The sequence below is a fragment of the Sphaeramia orbicularis genome, chromosome 17, assembly GCF_902148855.1.
Source record: "Sphaeramia orbicularis chromosome 17, fSphaOr1.1, whole genome shotgun sequence".
NCBI classification, from domain to species: Eukaryota; Metazoa; Chordata; class Actinopteri; order Kurtiformes; family Apogonidae; genus Sphaeramia; species Sphaeramia orbicularis.
Window position 1 is genome coordinate 28,767,497 of NC_043973.1, and position 24,083 is coordinate 28,791,579.

The following is a 24,083-nucleotide window of genomic DNA, read 5'->3' on the forward strand; positions in this document are numbered from 1 at the left end:
TTCCGTAGAAAAGATTTATTCATGTTTACATTTGAATGGAATCATTACAATTTTGGAATAAGTACATTCACATATGATGATGATGATGTGGTGAAATCTGTATTGATAGTATAAATTATAGGTGACTATTTTGGGTTATATTACAGCATAATCACTGCTTTCTGTACATGTACCTGTGTAAAATCTGCAAAAATTGGCTTATAGCTTGCTACAATACCATATTCCTTTAAAACTAGGAATAATACTGTATTTGAAAAGTTAAAACTCTTGCAGGACTACAAGACTTTAAAGCTGCAAGCAGATTCATAGACGTGGCATCAACATCTTGTGAGAAACAATTTACACATTTGTTAAAAAAAAAAAAAGTCTCCCAATATAATTCTATTCGACGACAACCATCAAAAACATCTTTAGTGTCTGATGTGACAGTCATTCAGAACGTCCCCAAAACATCAGAACGGAGAAATATTTCAGTCAATCACATGGGCTTAAATATTCAACCAGCAAATATTCACTCTAGCGGAATGCAACAGGAAGTGCTGGTTATAAACAGTTTCCGATCTTTCTTTCCTTTTGGTAAAGGTTTTTTTGCCTGTTGAGTTAATGAGCTGCTCGGTTGAAACTCTTACAAAAGGGACCAAACTGTGGGAATTCATCAGTGAAAAGGTCAGAGCTTTGTGGTTTTGTAGACTAACGTGCTAAACTGATAATAAAGCTCAGAGATAAGCCATTCTTGTGTTCAATTGACACAAAAAAGCTTCATGCTACAGGATTGCTGCACATTTTGAACTACAAAACACAGCAGTGTGAAAACAACCGCAGTCACATTTGCTATATTTACCATTACATTCTCTACATAGTTTCTGTGATATCACACGTAAGGGGACGTGGGACACTCTACTCTCTGGTTTCATCGTAACCAGAGACAGCAACGAGTTTGTAATACATACAGACTGCCCTAGAGCATAAAGTTTACATCATCTTAAAGCTGAAATTCACCAGTATTCCCCTTAATATCAGACTATACATTCTATATATTGCAACTTCAGTGACTCATCCATGTAGAAGAGCGTCGTCATGCCAGCATTTTCATCTTAAGAGCTTTCTTCCATCTTCTTGCCTGCGCCTCGGAGTCAACCAAGTCCTCGCATCAGCATCACATGAGCGCACCACTCTGTGAGCGTTAACGTTGTCAACTCTTTCCAGTCCCACTTACCAGTACTGTTTACTGATCGTATCTCGCTTGTGATATTTGCAACACAAGTACCTTGATTTGTGTTTTGGCTCGAGTTGCCAGTTTCTGCTGCTTTGTACCTCCAAACAAATGAAGGCGTTTATGCACTTTTTTTTTATAGAATTACTCCACCGACACATTTGGATCAGTGTTGTGTGTGAACAAAAGAGACATTTTTCACTTTTGAAGACAACATTTAGATGTTATGCACGTTCTGGTCCAACAACTCTCAGGCTGACTTTTACAACTATGTACAAGTCAGCTTTTGTCCAGCTTTTCATCAAGAAAAAGTCATTTGTATTTTGGATTTAAGACAAAAACTCTTTGGAATGTGTGGGGTGGGGGGGGCTGCGTGACAAGTTTGACAGCATGCAAACACCACAGTCAGCTGGATAAGTGTCACATGACTTCTTAACATATGATAAGTGATGGTACCACTGAAGCTACGCCGTCCCAGCCAAGACATCAATGCCCTTTCGTATTGGAAAAGGAAACAAAAAAAAACAGTCTCTTAAGTTCATATTTCCACCACTTCGTCAGTCTGGACCCAGGTACTCTGCGTTCTCCGCTGCTGGAATGTGTCCGTTAGCATGTGTTTTGAATGTGGGAGTGAAATCTTGTTGGTAATCCGGGTTGTCTATGCTGTTCTGAGGCTGGTATTTCTGGACGCTGTGGACGCCGTTAGAGATGAGGGGGAGAACAGTGGCGGGTTGGACCTCGTTGAGGTACTCTGGTCCCGAGGAGTCATTCTTAAAGCAGTTCAGGTACTCTGTCTCCGTTTCGTCTGAGGCGATGGTGGGGAGTATGCTGCGAGGGGGTCCCGGGTGCTGATAGATGGGATTCATCACATCTGACACTCCATTCTGGTTCATGTAGTCTGTAAACGCAGCATCATTACAGTCAACATTAATGGCGGCAGGATGAGCTCAAACTCAATAATAGTCATTTTCCATTTTTTTCCAGTAAATTTGGAGATTCATTTAAAATATTTCAGGTTTTGCAACAACAGATTATATAAAACCCCTGAATTATGTTAGAATTTGACACAATCTAATTAACTTTGACACTATTATGTAATAACATTTACATACTGAAATAATAAACAGCCTGAGCTTCAATTTTAATACGTTCTCCTACATTTTGCAATAAATTACTCTCGCATAATTGTGGAGATTACTATCTAAGGTTTATTTTATGGCCTTTTAGCTTTAGCTGGCCCTTGCAAAAATAACAATGTGACTGAATTTTTCCAGGTTGGTTTATAATATGAAGTCCCTTAGTTTCTGCAATAAAAATGATAAAAATGTGGCTAATTCAACTAAGATTAGAGTCGAATATGATGCTGTTTAATTCAATATTTGGGAAGTGTAATTCAGCTATTGTTAAAAATACAATGTGTACAAACAAACACATCCATTTTGGCTGGTTATTATACATATTGCACTATATTATTACATTTTACCATGAAAACAACAGCCATAGGTAATTATTTAATACAAACACAGGATGAGTAGCATTATACACACACACACATATATATATATATATATATATATATATATAAAGCTCTGTATTAAAAAGAGCAGATTATTATGAAATGAGGGTTTTATTACATAATGAAGTGATTTGCAACATTCTGTAGAGTTCTTACAGAAACTAATGGAAAATTATGATGACAGTTTTCTTTTTATATAATTATTGTTATTTTTGCTCAACCAAGTTACATTAAGTTACATTATCATCATGAGTTAGTCCATAAGGAATAATTTCATTTCAATTATATATTCTTATGGGTCATTCTTATAGACTTCTTATCAAGCCAGATTTGATGTCTTCAAAGGGAGAGGACATTATAATTGGTCATTTTCACTGTGAAAGATATGAGCAAGTATTTGCATTTCCTTTAGTTTCACATGAGGGGGAGTTCAGAAAAATCTGCATTGGTCTCAAAGACTGATCAGTGTAAAGGCCTTGACTCATATCTGCTGATGTTGGGATCAAAAGCACAGCACTAATGCTCCATTTGCATTTTAATATTACCCATTAGAGCAATGTGAATAATATATGCATCTAAAAGATACTGAATAATAACTCATGCTGTAAGAAGAACAGCTACATGCTCTTCAGCTACAACAGTAGCATAAGAACAATAGTGTTGTTTAAGAGTCCTGATCCTCTACACCACTAGATGTCCCTCTGACTCAAACAGATGGAGGAGGCGAGGCTGAGAATTACATGAATGATATTAAAGTAGTGACGCTGAGTAGTTTTGAAGTTGAAGGATACTCGCCTGGAGCCGGTTGGAAGGCGTGATCTAAAAATGTATCTGTGGGGTCAGGAATATATCGAAGGACCATGCTCCCATCTCTGTTCGGGAACCCATTCTGTGATAACAAAAGGCAAAGTCAGTGGGCTGTGCAGAAAGGAGAGTCACTTTATCTCAGTTCATTTGGAACAATTCATTTCCTCTTACCAATAAGCCATTTCTACTGTGGCAGGTTCCGATGCTACTGTTGAGACTCTGCAAAATAGATAAAGCTAAATTGGCATCTCATGCAGAAAACACTGCAAAAAGTTAGCATAAAGAATAACAGAAACTTGCCTAAAATTGCCTTATTTCATACACAGATAAATCCTTTACAAGTGATTATCTTATATTATCCTTAATTTATAGATATTCTGAAAGGTGTACATCTTTTATTTTAGTGGACAAACTTCATGACTCTAACTGAATAGATAGTGCTGTGTCTGTACAGTGCCCACAGAAGAAGAACAATCAACCCTGTGCAAACTGATGAGGAGCAAAATAAACGTCCGTGAAACAGCCTCATTTTCATTCAAACAATCTGACAGGCTTTGTTGTGTCTATCAGCTACTGGAGTCAAAGGACAGTGAATGGCGCTAAACCATGGAAACTGAGCGAAACACAGAGCAATGAGTGACAGCTGTGGCAATGCAATTACTTCCAACAAGAAAAGGAAATTAAACACACTGAAAAAGCAACCATCTGTAAAAGATTTCTAAACCCATAGTGGATTGTGCCCCAGTAATATTACAAAAACATGCTCAATCTGAGCTTTTTTTGGCCAGAGATTTGAAAAGGTTCTCCTGGTTGCCTGCAAAGGTAATCAAACTTGAAAAGCCTGTATGGAGTAACTAGGCTGTCAGTGGCCGGCAGTGATCCCAGGTAGAGGAACCAGACCTACGCACGGCCTTCGCTGAACCTGAGCAGCTCGTTTGACTCTCATCTATCAAAAGGGCACCTGGGAGGAAAACGTGGGAGAGGGATGACGATGGAGGGGAAGGGGGGTGGGCTCAGGGTCGGTAAGAGGAGAAACAGTCCCGCTGGAGGCCGTTAAAATGAGGACAAGTGGGGTCAGCAAAGGCTCAGGCCAGGTATGAGCGGTCACTCAGGTCAAATGTCCTCATGTGATCAACCAGTCAGCGTTCTGTTCTTGCCGCTTCAACCAAAAACTAATCGCTTTAAAAAGCTCAAAACAATGACTCTGTTTCTTTCCATTGTGACTCACATGCTAATGATTTATACAGAAGTCCCATTTCCCAAAACCCGGTTAAAGTAGCACAATTAAATTATCAAACAGCTGACTGCACACCGCTGAAGTGTACATGCACGCTGTAATCTCTTCATCAATTAATGCCGCTTTTCTTGGAAAATTTCATCTGGAATCGAAAGCAGCTGCTATTCCTCTCTCACATGCTTTGATTGAGAATGTCACAGTGATGATTGTGTGTCTGGTTTATGTCTATTCATTATAATGCACTCCAGCTCCTTTATTACAGCTGCAGCTTCAATCTGCAATGACCGCTAGGAAAAGACTCACAAAATACAACATCACAGAGTGTGAATAGTAGCATTATTTTCAGATAATTAATGTGCAATAATGATGACAGTTTACAAAAACCAGATGTCCAAATGATCATCAAGCCTTGGTTAAATGTTTTAACCTTTTTGTCCCCGCAGTTCTCTATAAACCTACATTCATTAGGCAATATATAAGTGATCTAATATCAAATTTACAGTTTATCCACGTATTCTGCTTGATATGAACATAATAAACCTCATATTAAACATTACACTGTTTCCATGCAAATTTAATCTGACCATTAGGCTCTCAGTGAATTTTCTTTCAGCAGTGAAATATCTAAAAATGACTAGCCTTATGTTACAGTGCATATTTTTTTTAATTGTATACTCACCTTACAGGCAGTAACATTAAAATTCAATGTATGTGAATTTATTCAATAGCATCTTGTTTCATTTCGTCACCTGTTAGCAGTGTGCCTTTTGTCGTTACTTGTGGCTACTTCATTCAAGAAAACAGTGGGAATAAATTTTTTTTAATACATCAGCAGCTGTAAACATGCTTTCTAAATGAGTCTGATAGATTGTCATCTGCAGCCATGGATCCCACACTATTTCACATCAGTATCAAACTACATCTATTTTTTCTTGTTTTCATTGAGAGGCCCCTAGTGATAGCAGCGTCTTTGTTATTTTTATTTTTCAAAATATGCCCCATGGTGCTGGAGATACCACATCTGAGAAGTTAAAAATAAAAAAACATGGAACAACACATCATCTAGAAATAATCTCAATAGAGAAAAGACAGGATTTAATAAAAACAGCTTTTTCCAGATGGAGTAACTTACTGCGGAGTGAAGCAGGGGGGTGTGGGAGGTGCTCGGACTGCTGAAAAAGCCATGTTGTGGCACCAGGTATTCATCTGCATCCACAGCATCCTCCATGTCTTCCCCACTGATCAGGCTGCGGTAAAATTTAGTGTCTGTAGGACTCGGCAGATGCATACGTTCATCACCCTAAAACATAAAAGCAATTTAACTCAATGAGCGAACAGCACATTTAATACATCCAGGCTCAGTTTAGGTGAAAATATACCTGGATAACAAGATAACGTGATGGATCCCGTGCCATCTTTGTGAACTCTGCTATTAGTTCCCGGAAACGGGGTCGGCTATCTGCATCAATCATCCAACCTGTACAGATAAATTAGCAGATATGGTAATAAGGTAAGAAGAAAGCAGCATTAAAAGGAAACCATTATAAAAATAGAGTTGACAGTAATAGGTTTTAGGCTTACATTTCACCATGATCATGTAAACATCTATGGTACAGATTGGTGGTTGAGGCAAACGCTCCCCTTTCTCCAGGACTCCGGCTATTTCACTGGCTGGAATACCATCGTACGGTTTGGTCCCAAATGTCATCAACTCCCAAACTGTTACACCTATAAAAGGATAGACGTGTTATATCTAAAACTGGGGATGTGTCATTTGAAGACAGAGAAAGGAAAGAGTGGCAGGATGCAGGCTTCTCAAACACATTGCATCAAAATAGCTATGTTGACAAATTGGCTGTGCCTGCAGGAGTGGGAGTGAGCAGGATGCATCGATGTGGTGGAGGAGCTGAAAGAGGGAAAGGGAGGAAAAGGAGGATGTCACATCTGCCAGGGTTTGCTGATGGTTTTGCCATACTGAGCGGAAGGTATGATCAAACCCTGGGGAAAAGACGATATGGAAACTGCCCCACACATGCAGTATTTTGTGTGCTATGTGCAGACATCTTTACTGAAAGAGCTGTTTATGTGGGTTGAAGCAACAGTCTGTTCTGGCGTGATATTGTCCATTTGAGACTGCTGGTGTGTAGGTGTGTGCTACCTGCGTCCTAAAAATTGCAGATGCTAGCAAGATGTTCTCCTTTTTCATTCGGTGTGCTCACAATCTGACAAGCGCAGCCTTTTTAGATCCAAAAACAACATCCCATCTGAAGCTTCAAAATGACTGTCCCCTCACTGTTAAAACACTTTATTTAGCAATGAATAAATATTTCTCCACAGAGACTGTCACCAATACCCAGGAGTCCAGCTGCTGTATGTATCTGAAGTTATGTAAGGATCCAAACACAATCTGGGACACTGACAGCAGGGCTCACGCCGCACTGGGTTTGAGATAGAAAATACACTTGCAGAACATGAGGCAGGAGACTTACCATAGCTCCAAACGTCACTCTGGTGTGTGTACGTCCTGTTCAGTATAGATTCCAGAGCCATCCATTTTATTGGTACCTGTGAAACAAAGGTTAAAAATGTAATAACTTCCACATGCTGCACCTATTGTCAAAAACGAATTATACATGCATATTAAAGCTGATTAAACCAGTCACCATAACATTCCTTTTAATTGACATCTGGACAATAACAAGAGCGTGGGCCACAGTTTTTCATTTCATTTTGCAGAATATCTGAAAATGTCCTGTGGCTTTTCTAAATGGGAACGTTTACAGCCTTTATTGCACGCCACTGGACTTTCTAAAAAGAACAGACTCTGTGAGCCGGCCAAAAAGAGTGATAACTTAATTCAATTATACCTTAATAACATTTAGTCACATTTGGCTTGTGACTTATCAGAGCACTTTCACAGATTGAAGCCATTACTGCTTTAAAGTATTAGCACTGTCATCTAGTGGCTAAGAATTGGAATAGTGACACATTCACAAATCACATTTTTAATGTGGCTCAAACACTGATTACATGTTTAGAAAATTACACAGACACTGTAGCTTAATGATCACACTTGTAGTTTCGCTTCAGACTCAGTTGACGGACTATACTACGTCACTTACATAAGATAAAATCTAGAACAAACTTTAAAGCCAAAAATAATATATTTCATGACATGAGGCCTCATTTCACTACAGGAAGTCATCTGTCAAACATTAACAAAGAACAGTAAAGGCTCATATTTTAGCGAACATGTGAGCACAATAAGTGATTAAATGTTGGTGTTTGGCTTTTTCATGAAGTACTTAAAGCCTTAAAAACTCTTGCTTCTATCACACTTTGTATATACTATTATTACTCTAATCTCCAACAGACCTTTCCACCATCTGCATGGTACTCCTTCTCGTCTGCATTGAGGAGTTTGGCCAGACCGAAGTCAGTGATCTTGACATGCTGAGGAGTCTTCACAAGGACGTTCCTGGCTGCCAAGTCACGGTGCACCAAGTGGCGCTCCTCCAGGTAGTTCATCCCCTTTTGTCAAACAAATGATGAAGTGAAGGTAATTGCGTAGGAGCAGTGGTTTATTTTAATAGCTGTCTGATATGGTGGGATTGGACTGTGTCAAAACGTTGCATGATTAGACATGATAAAAGTTCTAAAAGGTACAGAAAATTCTTATGACAGACTTGTCAAAATCACCTAATTAGTCACAATATTTGGCAGTTACACACTGTTCCTTCTACAGGTTATACAATCAAAGACAGCTTGATTCGCTCTTCATTCCCTTGTTGACTGAAAGCATTACTAAGTAAAGACGAAAAACCACAATTAGCGACGGTTACTAACATCTACATCAAGTGAAAAAAAAAAAAAACGGCATTAAACAGAAGGATGCCTGAATGCTTGGATCAGATGGTATCATAACATGCTGTTCTCTCCTACCTTGGCTATCTGCACACACCAGTTGAGCAGATACTGGGAGCCAATGTTGTCCTTGTTCTCTTTGACATAGTCCAGTAAGCAGCCGTAGGGCATCAGCTGGGTGACAAGCTGAACCGTGGAGGTCAGACAGATGCCCAGCAGACGACAAACATGGGGGTGCTCCACACTAGCCATCACATACGCCTCCTGGTGTTCACAGTCAGATATGAGAAAGAAAGATAACTTGTTAAACAATGACCATAACCGGCCGGTCATTTTGTTTTTTGGCTTGTGAGAGTGGAAATTCTCCCTTGTTGTCATAACAGAAAAGTGAACAAGTATGGGGATAATCCACACTGGAGGATTTCTACAAAGAGAACCGTGTAGAAAACTTCAAACAGTACATTTTTAGTTTCCTGTTTCCTGGCATGAGAGCAATAAATGCATCCCAGATATTTTCTACATGCCTATTACCATATCAACATTGTTCTGTAGGAAACCACTTATTTGCTACGAGCTCTATAATTCTCACAGTCCGCTGAAAAAAAAAAAGGCTTCAAAGCCTATTTATAAATCTGTTCCCTTTAAAAAGCAAGCCTTTGCCCTGAAGTCATGTCGGTCAGAGGATGTGCATGTCCACCTCAGCTCCCAGATGTGGAGTGACTGAGCAACACGACCACAAAAACACAGGATCTAAGATGCACATTCAGCCGTTTGCATAATGCATTTGGAGCAGACTGCTTTCACAGTGTGGCCACAGAACTGCATTCCTCTCCAGAACACCTCAGCCTTGGATTACACACCAACACCCACACATAACCCTCCAATGAATTAATCCTATTTCCTAAAGCCCCATGAGTGGGTCACTGGCCAGAAACATGACACGTTTCCCATTACAAAAAAAATAAGCAGCAATTTCTTTCAAATAAAGTTGCATGTGCTATAAATTACATGATGCATTAAAGTCAAACTGACATCTGGCAAGCAATTATAATGGTCAGGACAAGGTTCTTTTTCACATCAAACCATCAATTCACAATCACTTCTCACAATCCTACAATGGATTGTGGAGTGACTTTTACATTTTTATGTAAACTCACTTTGTCATTTCTCACCAGCGGTACTTAACCTTACTGAAGTAGGACAGGAAATTACAAATAAAAAGCTCTATTATGTCTGAATGAGTGTTACAGTAAGCTTAGAGCACAAAAAGTACCACATGAATAAAAAAAACTTACGTCTAAGATCTCTTTGTTTGCCTTTGGTGATGTGGCCTCCCTCAAAACCTTGATGGCTACTGGGATCTTCACATCCTCTCCCTCTGGAACCCACAGGCCCTGTAAGGACACTCATTTATTATTTCACCTGCAAATGACTCAACAGATAGTTCGAGTAATGCAAAGATGAGTACATCTACACATGTAAAACACATGCCTGAGCAAAATAAATGCCAACTTTTACCCAAAACTTATTGGTACTTTAAAGGTTAAGGCTGGGATGTTCTAGATTTTTCTTTTTGTCAACTGCCATGGAAAGAAGAAAACCAAAAGCGGTAGAAAATCATTTTTTGTTTGGGACTATTTTCAGCAGAAGATTTAGAGCACTGGTGAGTATTTATGGCAGCAGGAAGGTGTACGGGGACTAACTAAATATAAACTACAGTGCTCACGTTGTGTTTCTAGCAACAATAAAGGTCAATAGCACAAAAGGATCTAAAAAAGCCACGACTGCCTTTGCATACAGACAAAAGTTGCCGTTTTTTATTTGATGAAACTCTCAAAAAAGGGAGAGTGGAGTCACTGATGCATGATCTTGCAAGTTAAAAATGTCTTTTAATTGCAAAATTGACAACAGATGTACATGAGCGAAAACACTGACGGGTGTTGGTTATGTAGGTTTGGCACGTACTCCAGAACTTCAGCTTGAATAATGCTGAGAAATGGGGTTTCATATTAAGAACACTATGTTAAAGACAGAAATCTGACCCAGTGTATTACCTTGTAAACTGTACCAAATGCCCCTGATCCAAGGACTTTAATTTTCTTGAATTCAGGTTCCTTTAGGATTCGGAGCAGAGCCTGGTTTGGTGCCTCTCCACTTGGAGTCAGAGGTTCAACCAACTGAAAAAAGATATAATGTTTTAATTACTGACTCCCAAACAATGCACTGCAGAGTATTAGCATTCATTTTCCAAAACATTTAAAGCATTCTCTACAAATTTCAACTTTTCCTCTCCGACAAACTTCACACCTCTGTTTTCTAATCCTACCTCTCTCTCTTGTAAGAGCCTTCGCATGGTCCTCTTCCTCTTGATGTGGCGTCGGCGTAGCAACACAAAGACAGACAGACCTGCAATAAGGACAGCCAGCAGACCGCTAACAACACCCGCTGCAATCATGGACAGACCAGAGAGGCTGAAAGACAAGTGGGAATGATTGAAGACTGCAGATAGAGAAAAAAATGAACACAAGAAGGTGAGATTACAGTAAGATTGTGATTGGTATTTACTCACCTTTTACCCTGGCAGCCTTGAAGACCATGTCCACTGCACCTGTAAAGCAGTCAGTGCAAAGAATCTAATGAAACGTCTCTATGCTACTACAACAGCAAAGTCACCAAATCACTGATACTTGGCACAGCTAAAACAAATAGGTAACCAATAGCTTTGCAATCAGCGGCAATCAAAAAACACTGTCACTCTGCGTTGCTACACTTCTGCCTTTCTAAACATATCTGATTTCATGGACACCATTTCCTTTATGTGCGTGCAAAAAGACACACCACCGATTCCTTCCAGAAACAATATCAATCACTGAGGTCGATTGGAGTCTGTTTATGTCACACAGTCCAACGATAGCATTATGAAATACCAAACAGTTGGAAAAACCTGACTTGTGGAAATCCTATCCTATTTTCCCTCATTAAAAAGGAGCAGAGGACAATAGCAGAGATCGTTTAACACAGTTTTGTATACCAATATACTAAGCAGACAATACATTGGCTGAATGTTGATAGTCCATCATGGCATTTAATCACAACAGGAGACAGACTGCAGTTCAGACTTCTAACACGACCAAAAAGAAGACCCACACAGCCACCATTGACCAAAAGCATCTACAGCTCTAAAATGTTTAATCATATCAATACATAGAAATACTTCAGCTAAAATTCTTTTTCTCAGATTTACAGCAACATTAAACAGGGTGTTGGCTCTTCATCCAAATAAAAATTCCAGACTTTTTTCAGACTTTTTCAAAACTGCTATTTTTTTTCCCCAGACCTTGACTTTATGTACTTTTGTACTTGTATGCCTACTTTTGAATGAATGAATGAGTGAATGCATAATTCACAGTAAATTATGTTTTACTGAAAGAAACATTTTCAAAACAAATGAAAATCACAAAAGTGCATGGATATCATCAGTTTTTTTTATATGCTTTCCTCATGTATTTCTTATCTTATGAGATTATGTGCCTTTGAGCATACATACGACGATGGGAGAAACTTTTTTCGATACTTTATTAACTCTTTAAGTGCCAGACAGTTAAGGGGCTAATAAGCCTTAAAAGTGCAACAGATTTTGGCCATTTTTCAGTATTTCGCGTCGTTTTTATAATATTTGAAGAATCCTGCAGGAAACCGCTTGGTAACATCCGACTGATTGCTGATTAGATTCAAAACGCACCGGACACAGCCGATTCATTATTGATCGTAATTTGCATAATTTATAATAATAATAATAATAATAATAATCTTTATTTATATAGCACTTTTCATACATTAAAAACTGTAGCACAAAGTGCTTTACATATCAGTTTAAAAATCAGTACCGCCCCCCACCCACACCCACCCACTCACCCGCACACACACACACACACACACACACACACACACATATATATATGCAAACCCACAAGCTCACACATACTTAAGAAGACTGACTGAGCACGGGTAGACCGGAACAAAAATGTACAAGTAAAAGTAAAACATCAATTTAGGAGGCGCTGTCTCAGGGAGCCATCCGCACCAGGAGGCAGCCGCCGACCCCGGCGACCAGGCACCAGCAACACAGCCCCGCATCCCAACTAGTGGGAGAGGGCCAACTGGGACCCCCACCCACCAGAAAGGAGCGGACCCCAATGAGAGAAGGCGCCACAGCCCCCGGAGTCCACAGCAGCCCCCTGGCATGGAGGGCTCCCTCTGATGAAACACCGGAGAATAAGAAACATTAAAAAGATATAAAAATATTATTCGGTCGTGTGACCTCAAATTCCCGTCTGATTGGTCTCAAAAGGGGGACACAGAAAGAACGTCATAGAAATGTGAGAAAGAAATGGGGGTGGATGGTTTGTTTGTACACAAATGTGGCGTGTTCTCCAAAGCCGATCTGATCGGCCCGTGGCACTTTACAGGTTGTTTTCGTAAAGCCGATTTAATTGGCCCATGGCACTGAAAGTGTTAAGACTTTCACACAAGATTCCAGACTTTTCAAGGTCTGGAAAACAGTGTTGCAAAATTCACATACTTTTTAAGACTTTCAAGAGCCACACAAGCACCCTGATTAGATGCGTCTTTGTTAGATGTTCAGACTGTAGTGAACGTGGACACTCATTTTCTGTAACATTGATTCAACAGTGAAACCCATGTAGTTTGACAAATGGCAGTGGTTGTAGAGGCTGAAATTTTGTTGCAAAAGTAATTTTTCATGAGTTTTCTCTTCGTGTTATGTAATAACCTGAAACAGAATTTATATACATTACCAATAAATTAAATATCCTCCTGAGACCCAGTAATGCATTTTTGAACTTTGTAGGGGACAAGAGTTTCGCAGCTTTACTTTAAAGAAAAAAAAAAAAATGCTGGCCACTGCAAAGGACATTCCATAATAAATGTATCTGAAAAACTGTTGGATCATGCAGTTTCCAAATGTAAAAAAGCTAAAACTTTTACTTTCCTGGGTCTTCGGAGAACATAGGAAAATACAAGATTTTCACAGAAAAAAAGCACAATGCAGAGGATAAAATAACACATGGGGATACAGTTTTATCGCTTAGAAATGTTTAAATATAGAGAAATATCCCTTTGGAAGTCACCACTAAAATAGTTCTAGGTCTTTAAACAGTTAAAAATATGGAGATAATATTTGGCTTTTATGATTAAAGTATGTACAAGATTCATCTTAAGTACTTAGCAAACATCTTGACAGGTAACATGCAAGACAGTTAATACAATATAATTGGAATAATACCATAAATTCTGGGGGAAAAGCTCACACTAGGGCAGCTGTGGTGATGATATCTGATGTTATTGGGTGGTTTTCCTGCCAACATACTTAGTTAAGGTGCAAATAAAAACACTATCTTGCGACTCCCTGGAAGAGCTCTCCGTCTTATTCCACCAAAGGGAAAACAATGCTTTCTTAAAATATGAGTACATTTTTCACGATACAGCCGAAAGCTCTACAACTTCCCCCTTAATGTGTTCAATTTTATCATTAATCTGTGTTTGAAGTGCTTAGCTTTAAAAGCCTCACTCCGATCTATGCCAGTGTTAAGAGACTGAAACCACAGCCGACTCCTGTTGCTACAAAGACACTTCTTGCATAAACAATACGACAGGCCAACATTTGCGACACAGTGAGACATAGTGCCAGTTCTCAGGTTTGCGCAGCCACCTTCTTACCCCTGAGTGCAGTTTTTGTGGCACAGCTGGCACACTTTCATTTCGTCTGCGTATTTCCACACTAGAGTGTCATCCTCCCCTGGCACGCCTTGAGGACAGCGAGACACACAGAACAGTCCATCTTTGAAGTTGGCACACTTAGTACAGTTTTCAGGTCCCTGAAAGCAACAACAAAAAAAAACACCTCATCATGTTTACAGCTCTGTTGAGAGGAGGAGTAAATATTATGTCAACAGCACTGTCTAATAGTTGTAATTTCTCAGAACAATCTGCATCCATCTTCCTCATAAAGATGCAATGTTTAGCAATGAAAACCACTCAATCATGTGCTGGAGTTACTCCTCTGACACACATTTTGTAATAAATCGCAGTAATTTAATACTTTCTCCATGTATGCCTCTTTTCCTGCCTGTCCGGATCTACTCGTTCAGTTTCTCACACAGCTTCGTTCAATACTCGACTCTGATTTATCAATAATAGCATTTTTCCCTGACCATTACAACACATTATTACTATATTACATGCAGCTCCGATGGCAGAATCCAATGGACTATTTTATTTAATGGAAGCAATAAAATGAGGTTTAAATAAATCAAATCATTTTAATTAATGCTTGTCAAATTACTGACTATAAATTATTTAATAAGAGGTCGAATACTAAGTGTAATAATGTTCAGAGGCCTGTTATTATAGTTTGATAAACTCTGACATAGTGATGTAGGACCAGATCACTCTTATCCTACTCCTTACATGGCTTGAACAATCACTATTTTTTATATTGAGTCTTGATTTTTCCTTAACTGAAAGACTTTGATTTTGATTTCAGTTTGGGTTTTTTCTTCATAAGTGTTTAACTTGTTTTCATTGAGTATAATAACCCTGTCTTTTCTCCCATTTTCAGCTCCTAAAGAAATCTTTAAGCTGTAGGAAGCAAAATTACAGAAAAAATTAAATTACACCCCTTCATTCTTACAGTTCTCTGCTCTTCATCCAAATCAAATGACTAAACATAGCAACAGATGAACTGATGCCACAGAGACAGAATCACATCTAGGTCATGTCTGACTGAATCTGATCAGTGATTGGTGATTACAACTGTCAATCACATATTTAACCCTCCTACCTGGCTGAAAATGCCTGTTACTAGCCAAAATCTGTGCAATAAAGTAGATTTTCTATAGCCTAAAAACAACAGGAAGGAGTAGATTTGTAAATCTCCCATCCTCTCAGACCACTTCAATTACAATACGCTAAGAAGTAATGACAGATTTTTTGCACACTGACACTAAAAAACAAACATCAAACACTGTAACTGTAAACCTCTTAAAATGCTCCTTCCTGTTCCTCACAGTTTTCATCTCAGGAGCTCATTAAGAGTTTAGAAACTGCTCAAATAACCTCTTGTTACTCAGCTCTACTCCTAAGTTTAAGGGGGAATTCTTAAACCAGGCCTATAATTCTGAAAAATGTCCCCACTAGGAACAACTCTTTGTGCTAGTAAGCCATGCAATAATGCGACATAAACCACTTCAGGGTGATCCGAGCCAAGCATCAGCCTCAGGGGATTTATTTTGCAACAACGACTGGCTCCCTGTGCATTATCCTTTATTTACTGACCTTAACCCTGTCACCCTCTCAGCGTTATTGCAGGGTCGTAAAGACAGTTGTCATTCAACATACTGAAACATACGGCTGACCGCAAAATCTAAAATACACTACACATTTCATATAGACCTTACAATTATCACAACTAAATAGGGGATTATTGGGATGAGCCCTATATCTGCGACATTATCCAGAGTTACTTCCAAGTAAAAAGAGGCCTGGACTTGTTTTTATCAAAGAAAGGATTACAAGTGTATGAAACAAGACAGTGAGCCACAAAGCTCACAGTCACGCCCCTTATTCCAAATACAACATGTCTTGTGGCTGTTTAGTGTTAGGATCTGTGGAGGCTTCTGCTGATAGCAGAATTAGTAGTGTTAACACTTCCTGCTGTGTATGTAATTGTTAATTTAAGGGGCTTTTTAGTATTCAAAGACATTGGCACAAAAACACACTCACTGTCTGCAGTTTAGAAATGAATGAATAATGCTCACTAAGATGCACTGATTTCATTTTTACGGATGGTTGTGATAATATCTGAGGTGTGGGCGACACTTACAGGTGCGCTGCAGGTAGCGGTCCCGTTCATGGGTTGGCACTCGGGGTGGCACTCTACGCAGGTTTTCTGCACGACTACCTCCCGCGGCTCTCTGAAAAAAACAAAAACAAAGTTGACAGACTCTCCCTGCTGGTGCACAGCATTTCAAACAGTTACACACAAAGTGAAATTCTTGATCCTTTTTTGAGGGCAGAAGTTAAATTATAAGCATGTCAAGATTAAATGTTTGACAGAGATCTGCTAAGATAAACAGCATGTGAGTGAATGTGCCATTTCAGCTGCAGTGTTTGTCTTGTATCTACTGGAGGTTTAACTTCAAAATACCTTGGATCGTATTTGGTCTTAGCGTTGCCTTAATGACAAATCCCCAAACTCGTCTACTATCACGGTCTGGAAATGCTCATAGCACGGAGCTAGACTTTAACCCATAAAGACCCAAACATCCAACACCAACCAAAATCATCTACTGGTCTAAAATGTTTAATAACTGTTGATCCACTAATCCTATCAATGCATGTAAATAGTTGGTGTAAAATGCAGTTTGTCATCTTTTCATGGTCATCAGATATGACCCATTTGGACATTCAGAGGCTCAGTAGTGAATGTGGAAACACTGGCATCGTTAAACTCATGGAGTTTGATGAATGACAGTGGATAGAGACACTTTTTACATGTAATTATTGATATCTTTCCTGAAAAAGCCACTTCTGCTTCATTTTTCTTTGTTTTGATATAATAACCTTTGAATTTACTGTTTTTGTTGTTTTCATGATGATTTTTATCAATATCTACATGATCTGTGAATTAAATATGGGAAAATACATGAAATACAGTGCAAAATGCAGAGGATGATATTATAATAAATGGTGATAAATCACTTAAAAAGATTAAATAGAGAGAAAAATTCATTTGGGAACTGCCACAAAAGTAGCACTGGATCTTTATAGGTTAAGGGAGGTAACAGATCTGATATGCGTCTGTCTAAAAATAAGTAACAGTGTATTCCAGAGCTTGAAAGGCTGTAAATCCCAGATCGGTCCCTTACCCCTCCAGGATGTTGCAGGAGTCTGCACAGCTCCCACCACGGTTATAGTCACGGCAGGCTAAACACATATTCGGGCCGGGGCCCCAGCAGCCGTCTGCGGTACACTTCCTATCACAAGTGTTGTTCTTCTGGGCTGAAAACAAATATACAATCTCAAGAAGAGATCTTTCCTGCATAATTATCCAATTTTGAGATTAGACTTTGTAAATTAAATCTGGTTTGCGTATTGCTTAATCAGAAATTACACAACAACACAAAGAATCTAACTGTGTTTGGTGAAGGGAAATAATATTCAGTTTACCACATGTTGTAGGGTCAGAGTTTTCCTCTATGATGACACTTTGGCTCTCAGATTTGAAGAGTCCCATCCAGTGGCTTTTGTTGGTGTAGCAGAGGTTTTGGTTTTTTATAACGATCACGTCGCCATCGCTAATTTCTTTGAGGGAGCGAAGGCCCAGATAGCTGATATCCAGCTGAGCAATAGCCACACTACGGATACCACTGCCAAAAGGAAAGAGGGTGGGGAAAAATGAGTAAAAAAAAACAAGCCTTTGACTAATCCACTACTTTTGGAAGGAAATTCATTGCTTGTGGCGCACTGTTTGTGAATCAACAGGGGTCTTTACAAGGAACATACCGCTTAGTTCGTCCTCGAATGATCTCCAGATTCTCAAAAGGACTGAGTGAGCTCATATTTACCGGCCAGGTTTGAATCCACAAGTATCCTGAAGCAACAAATGCCTTGTTAATCATGAGGCTTTTAACCCTGTGTTTAGTGGATCATGCACGACTCACGCAATCTTACCGGTAATTTCTTTCACAGTCTTAAACACGTCGAGCTGGGAAGGGTCCATCGCTGGTGTGTTGGTATATTTATCCCTACCAAGAACACAGCACAGTGATTACATCTGATAATTAGGTTCAGTTGATATAGACTTGCATGATGGCAATAGTGATGTTAGTGGTTTCGACTTACCCGTAAATTGATGTGTGGATGATAGCAATGTTACCGTTGATTTTGGTGCAGTTTTTAAAAGAATCAATGTTGGTGGCATTGATAGACAAGGTGTGAACCAGATCTCCCATTCCAAGGCCATTACATACTGTACATAGTTAAAAAAACAAAACAGAACAACAGAAAATGTTTTGAAGACCTTGACCTCTATTCTGTGAAAAAATGAGCCAGGCATTTTCAAGAAACGGCAGCAGAAGCTAGCAGTCTGTGGTGAAAGTAGTAGTACTGCAATATAATATAGGATAGTAAGTGTCAGCAACAAAATGTGATGATACTGCAAGCCGTGAGAAGTATTCCTTCTGTTGCTGCATTAAGAAGTGAGCAGATTCAAAGTACTTTACATACTATTGGGCTAGTTTTACATATCTACAACATAATACATTGTTGCCCATGAAATTAGAGTAAAATATATTTACCTCTTCTCATGAAATGATTGTGATAATGTGATTTATTCTTGATAGATAAAGTGTAATTGGGACTCAAAGGTTCTTACTGATGTGTATAAATAGGAATAAAAAGAGGAATGTGTCTGAAAAAAAAAATTATTCCAGTTTTATGGGCGACAGTGTATATGATTACACATGTTCATGATTCAGTTTGTATGTACGATGTAACATACACTGCATCCTGTCCCCACCTAGCCCCCCTACCTTTCGGGCACAGGCCGTCACACTTGGCGCACTTCCTGATTCCCCCCTCGTCCACCTCGTATGTGTTACCACTGCACGTCCGCACACATGCTCCATGATCAGTTACAACATAGTTACCTGGGGCAAATGCAAAAATACTCTTCCAATCATGTTATATTAAACATTTACAAGATAGACATTATACAACATGTGAGCTAAAAAAGCCTGTCTACATTTCAGAGCTAATAAATTAGATGAGTTATTACACTAATATAGCTGTAGCTACATATCAGTACATTATAAACTCTATTCATATGCAGGTCACACAGTCATTCTGGCGCAGAACTGTATAAGTTAATCGAAGATAGAGCAGTTGTTACATTAACACGCCCTGAAATGCAATCATTTTCTTTCATTGCTTATACAGTTTATAATTAAACTCAGACAAATTGTAACTACTGAATGTCTAACATCTCTGAAGGACAAGTGGGGCACTTGGTCAGTGTACCTCAGTGTGAAAAAGCTCATGTTCAGGCATGTTCTATTTCATATTAGCAAGTAGACACTGGAGTTTTATTTAGGTTATTTAGACTCTCAAGAATACAACTTCGACTGTGCATGCTTTAAAGTATCCTAATAAAAAATTTATTAAATATTGGTATTCAGGAACAGTACAAATGCATAGTTAGACTGCGCTCATACTGTAAGTCTTAGTGACCAAGTCTAATTTACTTATCAGTTTTTTGGGGTTTTTGTTTTGTTGTTCACTTTTTAAGGCAATAAATTCCACTGTGAACTGATCACAGTCTTGAACTGAGACACATGTACGCAAAAGCAATTAGATGCCCTTCAGTAAATGTACTAACACACAATGTGTAAAATATTCCACTACAAGTAAAAGCAACACATTCAAAACCTTACTTTTAAGCTGAAACGTAAATATTATCAATATTTATTGTGCAGTAAAAGGTCCCTGTTAATACATTTTACAGCTGCATTCAAACATATACTGCATATGTATGAATTGGGACACTTTTGTAGTACTGACATAGCCTTAGGCAGATGAACCACAATGTTCAATAATTCTCACCAAAAATATAAACGACTGCATCTCCTCATGCAGCTGTACTTACGTGGGCAGGTTTTAACACATGTGGCCCCAAAGTTGTACTTCCCGTGTGGGTTAGGGACGAGCTGGTGCAGGTTGGGGTCATAGCGCATGAGGCCTGGGCAGGAGTCTTTACAAACCCCGTCATCCTGGAAGTCCCGACAAGCCTGCCGCACAAACAACAGTCATCCAGTACACCGGGACCATAACAGAGCCCCACACTAATGATAACACTGCATTCCTCTATCACAGCTTTGGCTGAATCCTCAGAGCCGTATGGAGAGAAAAAGCAGAGGAGAGGTACTGCCAAACGAAAGATTTAATCAGCAGTTATATGTCTTATTGGCATTAAAACAATAATACTATTTCTGTAAAAACAAACAAGAAAAAAAAAATGCTGTTTAGTTAGAGCTTTGTTTTGTCAGAGGCGTCTTGTTTAGATTTATTAAAAAAGTATAAAATATTCACTGTGTATTGCTGACTCCCTGCCCGAGCTCCTTCATCACATCAGTATTCCTTATTACACACAAGTATAACTGTCTCCCATATGAAGCCGTGTGTCTCACCAGGCAGTCGGTAGGCCTTGGTCCTGTGCATCCAGCAGCACAATGCTCATTACAGCAGTCGCTGGGTGAAGGTCCCCTGCACCTCTTAGAGCACTGCTGTGCACAGTTCAGCTTTGTTACTGGACAAAGGAACAAGACAAAAACAGTGGAATAACTATCAGTCCGTACAGTTTTGAGGTCATATTAAAGCATTACACCAGGGCATTCTGCATCTTAATAGAAGGCTGGATGTGACTGTTGTTTGTTGTTGGTGTTATGTAATATAATTGTTGATAACCAACTGTGTAATGTGACTGAAAATGATGTTACAGTAACAAAGGTAGTTTTACTTGCTCAGCTGAGACACAACGAATTGGACCAATGATATAAACAGCAATATTTACAGTAAACAAAAAAACGGCACATACAGATACACTCTACATGAAAAATGATACGGTGCTTTAACTAGGGTGAGAACAGAATAGAATAGAATAGAATAGACTTTGTTGTCATTGTATGTACAATGAAATTAGGTGTGCTACTCCAGTCACTGCAAACAGTACGAATAAAAAAAACACACCAATAGATCAGAAAAAAGAATAGAGCAAGTATAAAATGAAAAAAATACCTATAAGTAAAATAAGAAAATAGAACATAAAATGTCACAAACGCAAAATAAAAATAGAACTAAAAGTAGTATAAAATAAAATTAACAGTATGTATATCTATGTATATTAGCAATATTTACAATGTGTATATCTATGAAAGTCTACAAAAAGAGTTCATTTGTATTTGGATAAATATTGAATAATTATTGCATTGTTATTGTAAGAAGAGAGGATTATTGCATGACTTATTGCACGTAATTCACAATTTTACAGGGTTATTGCATGTTAATGGTAGTGATTGCAAGGACGCATTGTGGGACGTGACTGTACAGAAGAACACCCGAGTTATTACTGTTCGTACTTAAGTGTGATGACAGCTCTTGGGAAGAAACTGTCTCTGAGGAAAGAAACTGGCAGCACAAGCGGGTAAAAAAAAGTGCTAATTTTGGATGATTTTAGAGATATTGTAATTTTAGTTTACTTGCTCGGTTATCATGAGTAATACACAGATAATTCATCATTTTGCATTGTGAATTTGCTAATAAATACCAAAACTGGTTTTCACTTTGCACATTCTACACAGTACATCTCTCTGTTCAGTGTGAATTAAGAACATTATTATACATCCACCAGACCTTCATATTGCAGCCTTTGTGATTATATAATTGCAAAGGCTGACATTGCAATTCAGCTAATTGTGCAGTTCTAACATCAACAAAAAGACACAGATTTCAGCCTCAATACAACATACTGTATGTGCTCCAGTTTCTGTTTCATTTTTACGAGACATAATAAAACAGATAAGAGCTTACAAGTCTGACAGTTTTCAGGACCAGGTGCCCAGCACGAACCATTCAAACAGGTCGAGTCACATTTTTTGCCTGGAAAAGCAAGAAATGTTGAAAAATGTTAACTCAGAAATCTCTGAAATACATAGTTCAGCAGAAAAAATGAAATGTGTTTGGACTCTCTAGCTTATAATGGTAATATTTATAATTACAAAGTGGGTTGTTGCTGGCCAGCGGGAGCTCCATGTTGGGTTGGGGGTCACCATTGACAATATCAGACCACTGTATCGTCTCCACGTTACACAGCTGGTTGTTCTGAATCTTTACACCTCCTTTAAGAATCTCTATAAATGGTAAAGATATATGTGAGTTTCCAAAAAGGCAGTGACCCAAACTTAAAATATATCCATATCTTACAACATTACCACAAATGACAAATCTGAAAAGCTTATGAGCAATGTGGCTAAGGGGACTAACCTGTCAGGCCCGTCAGAAGAAGCTCAGTGGTTCCACTAGCTTTAGCTTTGTCATAATTGGCGAGAACAGCAAGAGCAAACCCTCCATCATACAGGGAATGACCTCGAATGATGCGCAGGTTTTCCAGAGGGATCCTGGACACTGAGTTGAGGGCAATGAGTACATAGCCTCCCACCTCTTCAATAGACTGCGGAAGAGGAAATGACAAAAACCTTGTTGTGAGGTAAAGATGTAAATATTGCTTCAAATAACTGGTACAAGACAAGAGCTTCGGCTTGCTTTCTGATGTGGCAGGAGCTATTTGCCTAAGTAACCAGTGAATTTGTTTGGAGACAAAACCAAGAAGGACAAATATATCCGTCTGTGGTGGAAACTACATCTTTGAAACTACTGCATGTTATCTCCTGACTGTACGCTATTCTGTGTTTGTGTGTGTAAGTTCACATGTGAGCGTGTGTGGTCTGTAATCACATCTGCCCCTGTGTTCACAGACTTGTCGTTACAGCTGCAGTTCAAGTAAGACTCCAACAAGAGGGTTATAAACACACTGAATCATCTGTAACAGTGGACTCTCTCCCCACTGATTTTAATTATCAGAACTGAGGCAATAAAAGCATTGAAGGGTTTGTAAAGATCTGAGACAGATTGTCTGGCAAATTGATTTCAGACCACCAAAGATACATTAAAAAACAAAATAAACTAAATATTAGCAGTGCTGAGAGAGGCCTTTACCTTAAGGAAGGAGAGGTCATGGTTCTCCTCCATGTAGGTGATCTCCAGATTCTCCAGGACCACAGTGCAGTTGCTGTAGGTCTTTACCATGTTTTGGTAGTGGTCCTCTTTAGAGCCCAGAAGGTTTAGCCGGTTGGTGATGCCTTGACATACTGCAAGGAAAGACACAAAATAGTGTTGTAAATCATGTGCATTTGCAGTTATGTTAAGGGCCACCGTCTATCAGTCAGAAACATTCAAAGCTTATGTAACACACTGGCTCCAGTTAGGACATTCAGTGTGTGTCTCTGTTAGTGCATTTGGACTTCACAGTCATAACTTGGCCAGCTTTCATGTGAAAATAACCAATCTGGACTGCATCTACAATAGGAATCAAATCTGAGCGACAAAGCAAGTTCTTGCTCATGAGTCAAAGTGAGTGTATTTATACTGGCAAAAGCCTGGACTCTCCACTGCTATGCTGCCTTGTTAAAACAACCACTGTGACCGGCATCTCTCGACAGCCTTCTCATTTCAGGGAAAAGATCCTGTGTGTCGTAAATACCATGAGAATTTTTTATACGTTTCTTAAGGGAACTGGATAGGGATGCACTGTT

General features: G+C 39.0%; 1 protein-coding gene across 1 annotated transcript in view; it reads right to left on the bottom strand.

Moving 5' to 3' along the window:
* egfra (epidermal growth factor receptor a (erythroblastic leukemia viral (v-erb-b) oncogene homolog, avian)) overlaps positions 1-24,083 on the bottom strand; it is a 46,459-nt gene continuing 22,376 nt past the window's right edge. Inside the window, exons 2-28 of the mRNA XM_030160790.1 lie at positions 23,488-23,639; positions 22,756-22,942; positions 22,491-22,622; positions 22,303-22,371; positions 20,904-21,022; positions 20,363-20,504; positions 19,251-19,367; positions 18,562-18,688; positions 18,391-18,464; positions 18,223-18,310; positions 17,887-18,086; positions 17,586-17,718; positions 16,541-16,631; positions 14,377-14,534; positions 11,207-11,245; positions 10,964-11,108; positions 10,692-10,814; positions 9,933-10,031; positions 8,716-8,901; positions 8,149-8,304; positions 7,263-7,338; positions 6,355-6,501; positions 6,153-6,250; positions 5,906-6,073; positions 3,708-3,755; positions 3,525-3,618; positions 1-2,111 (exon numbers count right to left, since the gene is read on the bottom strand). Of these exons, the coding sequence (XP_030016650.1) occupies positions 1,771-2,111; positions 3,525-3,618; positions 3,708-3,755; positions 5,906-6,073; positions 6,153-6,250; positions 6,355-6,501; positions 7,263-7,338; positions 8,149-8,304; positions 8,716-8,901; positions 9,933-10,031; positions 10,692-10,814; positions 10,964-11,108; positions 11,207-11,245; positions 14,377-14,534; positions 16,541-16,631; positions 17,586-17,718; positions 17,887-18,086; positions 18,223-18,310; positions 18,391-18,464; positions 18,562-18,688; positions 19,251-19,367; positions 20,363-20,504; positions 20,904-21,022; positions 22,303-22,371; positions 22,491-22,622; positions 22,756-22,942; positions 23,488-23,639 (3,509 nt within the window). The 3' untranslated portion in view covers positions 1-1,770. The remainder of the gene's footprint in view (positions 2,112-3,524; positions 3,619-3,707; positions 3,756-5,905; positions 6,074-6,152; positions 6,251-6,354; positions 6,502-7,262; positions 7,339-8,148; positions 8,305-8,715; positions 8,902-9,932; positions 10,032-10,691; positions 10,815-10,963; positions 11,109-11,206; positions 11,246-14,376; positions 14,535-16,540; positions 16,632-17,585; positions 17,719-17,886; positions 18,087-18,222; positions 18,311-18,390; positions 18,465-18,561; positions 18,689-19,250; positions 19,368-20,362; positions 20,505-20,903; positions 21,023-22,302; positions 22,372-22,490; positions 22,623-22,755; positions 22,943-23,487; positions 23,640-24,083) is intronic.